The sequence below is a fragment of the Stegostoma tigrinum genome, chromosome 10 (assembly GCF_030684315.1).
Source record: "Stegostoma tigrinum isolate sSteTig4 chromosome 10, sSteTig4.hap1, whole genome shotgun sequence".
NCBI lineage: Eukaryota > Metazoa > Chordata > Chondrichthyes > Orectolobiformes > Stegostomatidae > Stegostoma > Stegostoma tigrinum.
Window position 1 is genome coordinate 89,116,405 of NC_081363.1, and position 13,829 is coordinate 89,130,233.

General features: G+C 40.0%; 1 protein-coding gene across 5 annotated transcripts in view; it reads left to right on the forward strand.

Moving 5' to 3' along the window:
• Positions 1-13,829, forward strand: part of LOC125455374 (RNA-binding protein 25) — a 163,149-nt gene that overhangs the window by 130,616 nt on the left and 18,704 nt on the right. For all 5 annotated transcript variants that reach the window (XM_059649380.1, XM_059649381.1, XM_059649382.1 and 2 more), the window contains 7 exons: positions 274-363; positions 3,398-3,471; positions 3,559-3,709; positions 5,538-5,856; positions 6,392-6,666; positions 8,690-8,788; positions 10,418-10,465. In XM_059649380.1, the coding sequence (XP_059505363.1) occupies positions 274-363; positions 3,398-3,471; positions 3,559-3,709; positions 5,538-5,856; positions 6,392-6,666; positions 8,690-8,788; positions 10,418-10,465 (1,056 nt within the window). The remainder of the gene's footprint in view (positions 1-273; positions 364-3,397; positions 3,472-3,558; positions 3,710-5,537; positions 5,857-6,391; positions 6,667-8,689; positions 8,789-10,417; positions 10,466-13,829) is intronic.

A 13,829-nucleotide genomic window follows, 5' to 3' on the forward strand; every position in this document is an offset into this window, starting at 1 on the left:
TGTCTCATCTGAAGATTCTATATTGCCAATCCAATCGCGCTCTCCATCACATCTGTGATGGCTACAATATCACACTTTCGTGTGTCAATCATCGCTCTTGACTTGTCCATTTTACCTGTGGTACCTCTGGTATTAAAGACTATTCCAGCCTTCCCTTACACCTTTTTGAAAATTACTTTATCTGCATCCCTTCTGACTTGATGTTGGTTTTTACATTGAGTTTTGAATATTGCTGTTTCAAACTGCTTTAATACTTCTGGCCTTTTGATTCAGCGTCTTAAAAACTGGGAAATAAGAGAGCGGAAGAAAGCAAGAGACTATGAAAAAGAAGCTGAAAGGGAGGAAGAAAGAAGACGTGAAATGGTAAGTGTGATGTGCGAGGGAGTAGCAGGGGAGTGTGAAAGGGATCAGGCTATTTTGGCGGTTTTTGATATCTTGTGACCTCACTTCTCTTCCTATATGTGATTTCATTCCTGTCCTTGATTTGGTGTGCTGTCCCTATGAAAGAGCCCCACCACTAGTTCAGAAATTTTTGCAAATGGTGCTGAACTGGACCAGATGGGGACAGCATTCTTGAAGTTCATGGGAAATGAAAAGTGATATGAGCAGGAGATAGGTAAGTACAAAAAGCAGGGAGTCAAAACTAAAATGTAAAGTGCTGGAATTGGGTAGCAGGTGACACAAAGCAATTTGTGATGTTTTGAAGAATTACTGAGGGGTCAGAGAAATATCTGGAAATGTAGATGTTAGGATTAGGAGTCCATGTACGGTAGTAATGAGTGGAGGGATGGAATAGTTGTTAGGCCTTCCCATAAAAAGAAATACCGGTTTCATCCTGAACATTTTTATGACCGATCATGCTGCAAGGTATCCTTCCCAAAATGAAAGGGAAAAGATGCAGGTTGCAGACAAAAATTGAGAAGCACAGGCCACAGAATTACAGAATGAGAATGAAGCAAAAATCAACAGCAAGACTGAGAGATTGAGAGCAGGAAATGGCAGTTATCACCTCAAGCCCAGCCCCTGTATTCAATCTTGGTTGTGCTAAGCATAACAATAAGATGCAATTTATGGTTAGGCTGTGTAGACGGCTGCAAATGCATGCTAAACCAGAAAGGAGCAAGCGCGTGATTCTAGACCCATTGTATCATAGTGTACAATTTGTGACATCATATACAAAGGCTACACTGCTTATGCAGAGAAGTGTGATTTTAAAAAGTAGTGATTGAGGGAAAGGGTGAAGGGAGGATTTAGGACAGAATGATGACAGGAGGGGGCTTATGATGATGCAGGCCATTTCCTGGTGCATTGTCTATCGCAATGCTTCTACTGATCAGAGCCCACTTGCCAATCCATTAAGCACCTTGTCTTATGCAATAGAAATTGATAGTGGCTTTGAAATTTGGTATTCTTGTGATTTTTCCTCTGCTGAGCACAAGGTGAAAGGTTTGATGTTACTTTTTTCAGCCATGCTCATGTTCTGTCCTACCAAGTGACTAATAACAAACAATATTTGCAGTTTTAGGACTACTTATAACATAGTAGATGTTACACTTTGAACCCTGTGGGCTGGAGCCTTTGCTCAAATGCATAGAGGAACTTATCTATTCAGCTATTTTTAAGCTGTACAAGTCTTATGACATAGATATAGACAGCTGAATCAAATCAGCTTTTCTACCTTCATATTCACAGCACAAAGGGTTCCTGTGATGTAGTGAAAGTGTCCCCACTTCTGAGCAAGGAGGCCCAGGTTCAGGTCCCACTTGAACAGATTGATTCAAAATATTTTCTATTCGCAGTTCAGTAAAACTAAAACTTTCTCAGGCCCTCAAAATTGACCCCTGTGCCTAACCAGATGTTTTGAGGAACCAGTCACAGACTCTGTAAATAACCAATCTAGACACAGGGTTTTCTTGCTTAAACAAAAGCCTTTAACTATTTATTAGCAATGCAGTAACTAGCAGATCAAAGTCAGACAATTTTAAACCCAGCAACCTTTGTTTTCAGTACGAATTGCAACAAAAGACAGGCAGATAAACAAACACAGTTAAGATATAAATGAAAGAAAATAATAAAACTGACCAGATTACTGAAGTGGTTTGCCCATGCATTGTTCCATAGGCATATGTGATTATTTCTTGGTTGTTTTTCTGAAGACATTGTTCAGGGCCATTGTTTCAGCTCTTTCTGAAGAAGTTTCAGCAATAATTAAGATTTTCAGTTTTTTTTCTGCACTTCCAGTAAGTACTAATAGGAGGTTAGGCAGGAAGCTTTTTCAAATCTTCATGCTGTGGCATCAACAACCGAAGTCCTACTGGAAACATCGTCCAAAAACCTAGTTGAAAACCCTGGCCCCTCACTTTGGCTACCATCTTCCCTTCCAGACTTGCGCCACCAACCCCCAAGTGCAGACCTTGTTAATGACCAAAGATCCATCTGGTTAATCACACTGCTTTCCTCAGGTATCAAAGAATTTATTAAATACTTTTGGTCAAGAACCAACCAGCAATTAATTTCAAGATCTGGCTTTTCAAACAAATGGCTTATTTGTGCTGCTTTTTTCTAAACACAAACTGCTACTTGCAGTCCAAAGGTCATCTTCAGCTCTCAGCTCCAAACCAAAATTGATAAAAGTATGAAACAAAAGTAATGAAAATTGGTGACACGGTGGTTAGTGCTGCTACCTCACAGCGCCAGGGACCCAGGTTCAATGTCCTCAGGTGACTGTGTCTGTGTGAAGTTTGCACATGCTCCCTGTGTCTGCGAGCGTTTCCTCCAGGTGCTCTGGTTTCCTCTCACAGTCCAAAGATGTGCAAGCTAGGTGGCTTGGCCATGCTAAATTGCCCATGGTGTTCGTAGACTAGGTGGGCTATGGGGGATGGGCCTGGGTGGGATGCTCCAAGGATCAGTGTGGACTGGTTGGGCTGAAGGGCCTGTTTCCACAATGATTCTGTTTTTTAAAAAAAAAATCAGCCAAGCTTCTAACAAAAACCATTGAAAAGATCATTGATAGCTTGTGTACTAACATGGAGTAGAGCCATTTGGAAAGGAAGTTTTTGAATTCACTTTTTTGAGTTTACTAAACTGAGCAGTGAATATGATTAATGCATTCCACAAGATGATCCCTTTGCTTCAGCCTCCATGCTGGAGTTGGACATGGTGAGAGTGAAAAGCTAGGACAGATCAAACTCAGGCAATGTTCTATGGCTTCTGTCTTCTACTGGCTTCAGATGCTAGTACTGCAGACCGGGAACTGGACCATCACTGTGCCGTCATTCATAATACTGAAGTTTGGTGCTGGAATGGAGGATGGGAGTAACTCTGTTTTTAGAATTAGAGGCTTGGTTTTACTTGTTAAACAAAAAAGTCTTGCTAATAATGGGCTTCCACTCCATAGGCAAAAGAGGCAAAAAGACTGAAAGAGTTTTTGGAAGATTATGATGATGATCGAGATGATCCGAAGTATTACAGGTAATTTGAGGACTTTCTGTAACCTGTCTACAATACTAGGTTGTTTTATGCCTGTGGTCTATAAAATTATTTTCTTGTTAACTTTAGGGGGAGCGCTCTGCAGAAGCGTCTGAGAGATCGAGAAAAAGAAATAGAAGCCGACGAAAGGGACCGCAAACGAGAGAAGGAGGAACATGAAGAGATTCGGCAGCGTTTGCTGGCAGAAGGGCATCCTGATCCAGATGCAGAACTTCAGAGGGTATGTCAGTGCTGAATCAAGTGTTCTTCAAGTGTAATTGTTAGCAAAAGTTGCAAATGACTGGACAAGTCATTTTAATTCAAGTGTAAAATATTAATGTTCTTCCAGCCTTTCATCTCTTGGAATATTGATTGGAAAACATAGAGCGAAAGTAGGCTGTTCAAGCTTGCTCTGCTGTTGAACAAGGTCATGACTAACCTGATTTGTAAACTTAAACCTACATGCCTGACTCTCCTAGATAATCTTTCATCCTTTTGCTTAACAAGAATCTATTTACTTCCTCTTTGGAAAACAAATCAAGAACTTTGCTTCCACCATTTACTCTGCAGGAAGAATTTAAACTCCTGACATCCTGCAAGAGAAGATTTCTCTATCTGTTTTAATTGGCTAGTCACTGATCTTGAAACAGTAGCCCCTAGTTCTAGATTCTCTCAGAACATCCTTTTCTCACACATTCTGTCAAGGTTCCTCAGGATGTTAAATATTTCAATCAAGTCACAACTTAAGGCTCGTATCTGCTTGAGTTTATCTGTCCAGTCCTTTCTGTAATAGACTGCCCATTCCTGGTATTATCTTAAAACTTCACTGAATTAGCTTCAACTAATTCACATGATCCTTACATCAGGAGACCAATGATGTGTACAGTACTCTAGTTGTGGTCTCACGTATGTTTTATAACTATAACTTAAGCATGATCTGCCTACTCTTGTATTCAATTGCACTCTCTCATTGTGACATTTCATTAGCTTTGCTAATTGCTTGTTGTATGTGCATGCTAACTTTTTGGCTTTGTGCATGAGAACACGCAGAGTCCTCTGAATTTCAGCTTTGCAATCTCTTGCCATTTTTAAATACTATTCTTCCTACCAAAATGGACAATTTTACATTTTCCCACAATTTACTTCATTTGCCGCATGTTTGCTTGCTCATGTGTCTTGTTGTAGCTTCCTAATGTGCTCTTCGTAACTTACTTTTCAGCTAAGAAACTTCTTGGACTCAACCTTTAGCCTTTGTTTCTCTCCCTACAAATGTTGCTAGACCCGTTGAGTTTCTCCTGAACTTTGTTCTACTATTTTCCTGCCCGTTGTAAAGACATCTCATTTGGTAACAATAACTTCTGTTAAAGGTTGAGGTCCGAGCACTGATGCCTGTAGCAAACCACAATCTCTGCTTCCCATTAGGCAGATTTTAAAGTGGCAAAAGGGATGCAATCTGGGAAGGAGGCTATGCAAGAAAGAATAAAAGTACAGACTATTTCCTAAATGGGGAAAGGCTTTAGAGATCTGAAGCACAAAGGGATTTGTGTGTCTGAAGTTCAGGATTTTCTTAATGTGGACATGCAAGTACAGTTGTTGGTTAGCAAGGCAAATGCAGTGTTTGCATTCATTTCGAGAGGACTGGAGTAAATGAGCAGTCATGTACTGCTGAAGTTGTAATCGGGCTCTTGTCAGACCATGTTTAGAATAGTGTGAGCAATATTGTTGCCCCTTATCTAAAGAAAGATGTGCTGGCCTTGGAGGCGCCAGTATTCATTATTTTCCAATCTAATGCGACCTTTCCCAAATTAAGGGATTTTGGGAATGTTAAAACTAATGTATTAACTATATCACTAGCTACTTCTATTAAAATCCTAAGATGAAGTGTCAAGATTCATGCACTTGGCAGCTCCAGTAATTTAATCAGCACCACATCACTGTGATTTCTCTTAGTTTCTTATTTCCTACTATTTGCTGATTTTTGTGTTTTGTTTTTGGTTGGTAGGAAAGAGGGGGCTGTTGGCTTTGTGACGCATAACCTTGTCTTGTTGTACATTATCTTGTTTGAATAGATGGAACAGGAAGCAGAGCGGCGGCGGCAGCAACCAATCAAGCAGGAGCCAGAATCAGAAGAGGAGGAGGAGGAGGAAGAGAAGCCAGAGAAAGAGGAGCGACGAGAGGAAGAGGAAGAAGAGCCAGAGCAGAAACCCTGCCTTAAGCCCACATTGCGTCCTATTTGTTCTGTCCCTTCTGTTTCGTCAGCAAGTGGTAATGCCACACCCAATACACCAGCAGATGAGTCTCCCTGTGGCATTATCATTCCACATGAGAATTCTCCAGACCAGCAGCAAGAGGAGCAGCGGCCTAAAATAGGCCTGAGCCTCAAATTAGGTTAGGCATTATAAATTAACATCTTGTAGAACTAATGCTGCTGGTAATGACTTAGTTTACCATGAAATTTGTGTTCTCATTTAGAACATTTTCCGCAATGTGTCTTTTTTCACTTTTGGAACCTGGATTCAACTTGAATGCAGGCAAACAAGAGCAAAATCTTCTGGCTGGTTACTGGTGGTCGAGAACTTACTTTGTTAGTTTAAAAAGACCAGAATGTTTATTCTACTTAATGTGTGCACTGATGATCCTACTCAAATGCAGTGCAAGTATGGAGGAGACCTTTGCATTGTGCTTATGGTGAAGAATGAGGACTCGATCTTTGGAGTAAAAACTTTAATTTTCAAGGATGAAAAGCTTGATCAGCAGGCAGGTGTGCACACAAGCTACAGGTACCAAGCAGTTGGCAGATTAATTAATGTTCAACACAATTTGACATGTAGGATTTGTTGAATGGGATGTCAAGGACATTATATTTACCAATTAGCAACAAATTGTGTGAAACTAAAACTATTTTTCTCCACTTTTTGCATAGGTGGCTCCAGTAGTCCGAGTCAGACAATTTCAGTCAAAAGAAAGAAACTTCCAGTAGATAGTGTTTTCAATAAGTTTGATGACGAAGACAATGATGAAGTGCCTCGTAAGCGGAAACTTGTCCCATTGGATTATTCAGAGGATGAAAAAGGTGCTTCTAAAGGAAATGTAAATACAGAAGAGAAACGAAAACACATAAAAAATCTGATTGAGAAAATCCCAACCGCTAAACCAGAACTCTTTGCGTATCCTCTTGACTGGTCAATTGTGGACACGGTAAATTTCTCTGTTTTTATTTGTGAAGGCCCATTGCTGATATGTATTACAGTAACCTATCTATTTCCCAACACACTGGAATTGCTTGTGAAGATAAGTGTATGTTGCATTGTTTTGTCATTGATAGATAAATAGAGTTGGTGATCATGTTAATTCTTGCTGTTTCTGCCGGAGTGATTAAAGGAACAAACCCACTCTTACATAAATAACAAGTCAACGAATCATGTTGATCTTGAGTGTAAGTAAATCATTAGGTATCATGTTGAAAACTTGAATTTGAATCCAAACTGAATTTTTGCTCAGACAGGTTGTTAAGGTATTCCATGTGAATGCTTAGCTCAGCGAGTTTATTCATATTGACAGCAAATTCTCAAGTGCAGCCCTGGTCTGGCTGAGTATTTGATCCCTGCTGAGGTGGCAATAGTGATATCCCAATTATCACTGTAACTCGCTTGTTTAGGTAGAAATGTATGAATTAAGGTTTCTGTTAGTGTATCTTTTATTACTTCTGCCATTGCCAGTCTGTTAACAATCCATTTCAGAAACCAATGGAGGTGATCAACAAAATCTGGCATGCACGGTTTGGCTAAATTAACTGCTGAATTTTTAGTGGATCTGGGTTCTGGAACTTTTTTAAAAAGGATTTGTGCACTGATTGTATTGAGTTAAAATGGATCTTTTAGACTTGAAATTGAATGAGTATTCAATCAGCTGTACTGCATTTTCAAATATTTTGTACAAGTGCATCTGAAATTTCAACTGAACATTGAGGTATTTAGAAGTCAAATTGAATGAAAATAAAAGTTGATGTTTGAAATGATGACTAATAGTTTTTAAGCAAGTGGGGAAGTTGAAGGGGAAAGAATTTAGAGAATGGAGCAGAGCCTGGGATTTGAAGTAGTGGGGTATATCTCCTGATTATGGCCTGAAAGGTGTATTGGTGGTGCAGAGTTCTTGGCAGTTGAAGGGTAACAGAAGTAACAAGGAATGAGAGCATAAGAGCTTGAACGCTCTTAAACACAAAAAGAACGAACTATATACTTTAGGCATTGGGCAAGTGAAGCCATAGTCAGTACCTTAGACATGATGGCTAGGACTTAAGTGATTGTGGCAACGTTTTGGCTGACACAAGTTTTTGAAAGACGAAAGCTCAACCAGTTGTCTAACCTGGGGGAGACAAAGCTATGTACATTAATTTCAGCAGAGGTTATGACAGAGATGTGAGGGGGTGGTCTTTGTGATTTGGTGTTCAACCTATCCCATTAGGAGACCAAAGTTGCTGGTACGTTAATCTATTCCAGCCTGAAACAATGGCTGGTGGGAAACAGTGGAAACAATGATGAACATCTGGAGCAGGGACTGAAAGACACAGCTTGGATTTTTGAATGCTTCACTTGAGAAAATTGTACCTCAATCTGTGGTGGAAATTGCCTGTGTTATCAGCCCAGAGAGAAGCGAAGTGGAGCTGAAGGTAGAAATCCATTTACTTTATCTCCAACTCGGTGAGGAATCCAGGAGAAACAGAAATTGCTGGAGCACTTCATGTTTTGAGTCCAATGCTTGTTCTGAAGAGGAGTTATTGGACTCAATGTTGACTCTTTCTTTCTTCACAGATTACACTCACCCTGAATTTTTCCAGCATTTCCTGGTTTTGAATCATTAATTTTATTTGAGGACAGCCATTTACTTGGTGAAAAAGGGATATGGAGGTTAGGATAAAAGGAGGTGATACTGTTCTGACTTTCTGGCCCATTTCTGTGTTTTATGTAATACTGCCCAGCTGTGTCCTGGAGTCAGGAAAAAGTCCTATGATCCATTGAGCCCACGTTAAAGACAACTACCCTAATTGAAGGAAACAGTCAAACTCTTATATAAAGTAACTGCAGCAGTTAATGGTATTGGTGAATCCTTACCACTCACGTTCTCAAAAAGCTCATTGTTTAAAAGATATGTTTCACTACTTAATTGTGCCCTGATTCAGGATTACCATTGAATAACACTGTTTGGATTTTTTTTAAAACAGAACTTAATGGACCGACGCATTAGACCATGGATCAATAAAAAAATAATAGAATACATTGGTGAAGAAGAAGCAACACTAGTTGACTTTGTTTGTTCAAAGGTTGGTAATTTCAAGGTTTTAGCAAATACGTTTGTATAAGTTAAAATCACTCCTTATTAGTTACATGCCTGTTAAACCTGACTGAAAGTTTTGATTTAGGTGCCTAGGATAGTAGACTGGTGAAAGTCTAAGTAAGTCACTTGAATGAACTTCCAGAGGGCATTCGATAATCTCATGAGACCATTAGCTCACATTGAAGCTGTCTGACATGTAGACAAATTAGGAAATTAATTGAATGGAAGGAGCCTTGTGAGTAGAACCTTCCAGGTCATGGTTTCCAGATTATCTCTGATTTCATATGTTAGTATGTAGAGTAATAGTAAGATAAAACTTCAGTGCATGGTGGATGTGATAGTGTGGGAGGAAGACCTCTAGATTCCTGGAACATTAGGACTTGCTCTGGAGGGTGTGGGTCCCACAGCCTAGTCAAACTACATTTTAGCTTTGGATTTTGTTCGTACTGAGGGAGTATTTAAAGTAATTGGGGGAGATGGGTGAAAATGGGGAGGACCAGAATGTAGCAGTTGATGGACAAAACAAGAGTAGCAAAGGATTAGTGGAGATGAATAATGCTAGAGGAAAAAATCAGGTATTTACTGAGGTCAAAGTAAGAAGGAATGCAATGTAATTAAATTGGATTTGCAATGTATGTATATCAGGCATGGCAAATAAGACTGAGCTGCAGGTACAGATTACTGCTTGGGAATAGGATGTTGCGGTGATGGAGACCTGGTTCAAAACATGAAGGGGCATTTGATTTAAATGTATGGGAAGTGTTTATTAATGATGGGGTGGAGGTGTGGTATTACGGATAACATTATAGCACTAAAGAGAGATGCCCTTGACGGGTTTCAGACAATATATTGAATTAGAATTTTTAAAAAAAGCAGAGCAGTGTATTCTGCAATTCTCAACTAGTGGGAGATGCAGAAGTGCAAATTATAAGGAAATTTTAGAGCAGTGCATAAACTATAGAGTTGTTATAATGAACTTTTTAGAAAAGTGATTTCTGTTATCCTCTGCCAAAGAGGAAGGATACATTTGCTGTATTTGGTTCTGCAGAATGAGGTGGATCCATGTGTCACTTGGCAAATGTTTAGGCAAAAGTGATCATTGTATCAGGGTCTTAGGTTAGCTTTGGAAATATATAATACTTCATTGAGGAGAGCCAAATTCAGTCGAGTGAGAACAGTCTGGACCAGGAATTGGATTCAGACTTTGGTCTGCAAATCTGAAACTGAACAATGGGATAACTTCAAATACAAAGAGTTTGGCTACAGTCAAGCTGTAGTCCCACTGGGATTTTGTTGAGGGGAATGGAGTGACAAAGTTCTCTGGATGATAAGAGTATTTTGAAGCAACTACATAGTGCCAATCACAGATATCAGCTTGCTATTAGAATTGAGAACCAGACTGAGGGCCAGTGAATAAAGAAACAATAGAAGCAAAGAATTTCTGTAGGAAGAGACTGGTAGCTACCATAAAAAAGAATTCTGAAACCACCTCATTTACATTTTGGTTAATTTTTAATGAGCACAGTATCCAGGCTGCATTGAAAACTGTCAGCAGTATGAGTCTTTTGAATTGAATTTAGCTTAATCTATAATGACTGAACTGATATTTCCACAGGTCATGGCACACAGTTCACCACAGAGCATTTTAGATGATGTAGCCATGGTAAGATATTTCTCACTATTGTTCTTCTTGAGAGTCTATATATTCCAGTCATTTGTACTATTCCTTGGACAAATGGAAGTAAAATTCCAGCTTAGAATGTTGTACTTAGACATTTTTATGGCCTCCGATTTTGAGTTTTCTGAAGATGGTATAACTGCTGCCCTTGTGCAGCTCTTAACTAGTTGTCATCTTCTTCCTCCCCTTTCCTGCTTGCTGTGTCCCTTCACGGTATTGTCACTCAAATGACTGACTAACTCAACTCCTCCTCTGATCAGATACTAGCTGACGTTATAAACGCATTCTATCTGAAGTTACTGTCCACCCTGCTTTAAAGCTTAACTTCTGAAGAATCCCATACTAATCTCTGTCATAACCATCCAATTTCCACTGCTGCTTTTCCTGTCAAACCCTTGAATGAGCTGTTTCTAAAATCCACACATGCTTTTCATGGAAACAGAAACAGACCATTTGGCCCATTATGGTTGTGCAAGCTCAACAAGAACAATCCAGTGTCCTTCTGTTTGAGCTGCACGATATGATGGTTTATTTTTTTAAAGCAGTGTTTCAGATCACTGCCAGATGGTGATTGTTCTTGTCTCGAGCTGTCTGCAGCTGTTGACATGATTTTTCATGACACCTACTCCAGGCTTGTAAAATGTGGCGACAATAAGGCAACTAGGCAGTGACCCTGTTGGCAAAGACACTTTTTGTTCTGGGTTGCTTTCAGGGCAGAATGTGAAAAGAGGGTCCTGAGTCAGGAGGAAGATGAAAAGACTGAATCTGTGTGTGAGAGAGGAGAGAGAGACACAGACAGCAAGCCCAAGCAGGGGCATCAGTTCAAGTGTCCATGTGAGAGAGCGGGGCTGCTGGTTTGTGAGAGACAGTGGAGCCATATTGGAAGATAAACACCAATCTGCTACCTTTCTAGCCACCTGCCTCAATATTCAGGAACCCTTCAATCCAATTACCTTTACTGCTACGTTAATGCTAATTTCTTTCAGTTCTTCACTGAAACAAGTTCCTTGATTAGCTAGTATTTCTTTTGAGATTTTCTCTATCATCTGTGAAAATAGATATGAAATAATTGCTTAGCTTACCTGCTATTCCCCTTCTGCACGATGAAGACTCCTGTGTCTGGCTGTGACACATTCACATTTGCTCTCGCTAACACATGTAAAGAAACTTTTTTACAAACTTCCTTCACTAACTAGCATTCTTATTACCTCTCTTTGTTCTATTTTCTTCTTAATTGCTCACTCAGTTTTCTGAAATCCTTCTAAGCAATTTAGTCTAGTACTTGTTTTTTAAGCCATAGTTGATTCATCTTTCCCTTTGGCTTTGTGTCCTCTAGAGAAATCTGTAACTGTTATTGACTCTAATTCTTCAAGCATTTGTCATTGCCTGTCTACCGTCAAACATTTTATGTACTTTCTCAAACCACCATGGTCAACTGGTTCCTTGTTCGCATCGTTTCCTTTGCTTAGCTTTTAAGATGCTAGTTTCAGAATGAACTATGTCGCAGTCAAATTTCATGTAAAATTCACAAATGTAGAAAGTAGGTACATTCGCCCCTTTTGAGCCTCCACCACCGCTCAATATGTTCATAGCTGGTCATGAAGTCTCACTATCCTGCTCCCACTTCCTCTCCATACGGCTTGATCCCTTTAGCTACAAGGGCTATGTCCAATTCCCTCCTGAATATATCTAATAAACAGGCCCTAACAGCTTTCTGTGGTAAAGAATTTCACAGGTTCACAACTGAGTGAAGAAATTCTTCCTTCTCTCAGTCCTGAACGGTTTACCTCATGTTCTTAGACTGTGATCCCTAGTTCTGGACTTGCCCAACATTTGGGAACATTCTGGCCTGCTCAGTCTCATCAGGATTTTGTTTTTTTGAGCTCCCTCTCGTTCTTCTAAATTCCATTGAGTACTAGCCCAGTTAATCAGCCTTTCTTCATGTGAGTCCTGCCATCCTCTGAATCAATCTGGTGAACCGTTGCTGGACTTCCTCAATAGCAAGAATGTCCTTCCTCAGACCAGGAGACCAAAACTGCACTTAGTATGCAATGTATTATGATCTACGTTTTCAAATGCTTCCTTTGCAGCAATATTGTTAATTATCCCTTCTCATCATTTAGTAGTAAATCTAAAATAGCCTATCCATAGTTGTATCTTCAACATAGCTTAAGAAACCAATCTAGTGCACATTGTACTCCACAGCATTAGTACTGATTAGGTATACCCATTCTGCTATTTTTTTGGTAGTACGTAAACAATTCCAGTCGTGCTTGCTCTCTCTTGCTGCTACTTAGTGTCTTGATCTCATCTCATTAATGTACTAAGCTTGTCCCTTCTTCAATTACTACCTCAGCTGCTTTGCCTTTTATCATATCTTTCCAAAATGATGATATTTCATGCTAGCATCTTGATTTGTGATAGTTATTCAGCACTGTTAGGCTGTTTCCTAATCCTCGTTAATTGTTTTTCTCCGTTGCACCATGGTTTCAGGTCATTGAGTAGGAATGTGATTTAGCCGTTTGACTTGGCTGAACTTTGGCAGAGATGGAGCCTATTCCTACCCTTGTACAATCGTGAATTAAGTGGACCAAGGGGTTCAAATCAACAGTGTACCCAAGAGCCCTACTTGTACCTAAAGAACTTGGGCACTGAGAATTATATCTTCATCAACATTTATTTTCACACTACCATTAGTAATAAATCCAGGATGGAAATCAGAGGAAAATCTGTTAACAACCGTGTTTAGAATATAGGGTCATGGAGTCGGAGTTACTACTTACACTAGAAGAAGCCATTCAATCCACTGAATCCACAACAGCTCTGCACAGAGCAGTTTAGCCACAAGGGCTACGTCGAACTCTCTCTTGAACATATCTAATAAACAGGCCCTAACAGCTTTCTGCAGTAGAGAATTTCACAGGTTGACAACTGAGTGGTGCAGTGGTTAGCGCTGCTGCCTCATAGTGCCAGAGACCCAGGTTCAATTGCAGCCTCAAGCAACTGACTGTGTGGAGTTTGCACGTTCTCCCTATGTCTGCATGAGTTGCTCTGGTTCCCCCCAACATTCCAGAGACATGTAGTTTTCTTGGATTGGCCCTAGTGTCAGGGATTTATAGGCTGGTTGGTTTAGCCATGGGGAATGCAGGATTTTGAGGATAGGATAGGGGGCTGAGTCTGGATTGAATGCTGTTCGGAGGGTCGGTGTGGACTTATTGGGCCTAATGGCCTGTTTCCATACTGTAGTGATTCTATTCTATGGACCCAACCTACAACGTTCTTTCCTGCAAGGGACTATCCGATTTACTTTTTAAAGTCTGTACTTTGCATTCTCCACCATTTATGAACT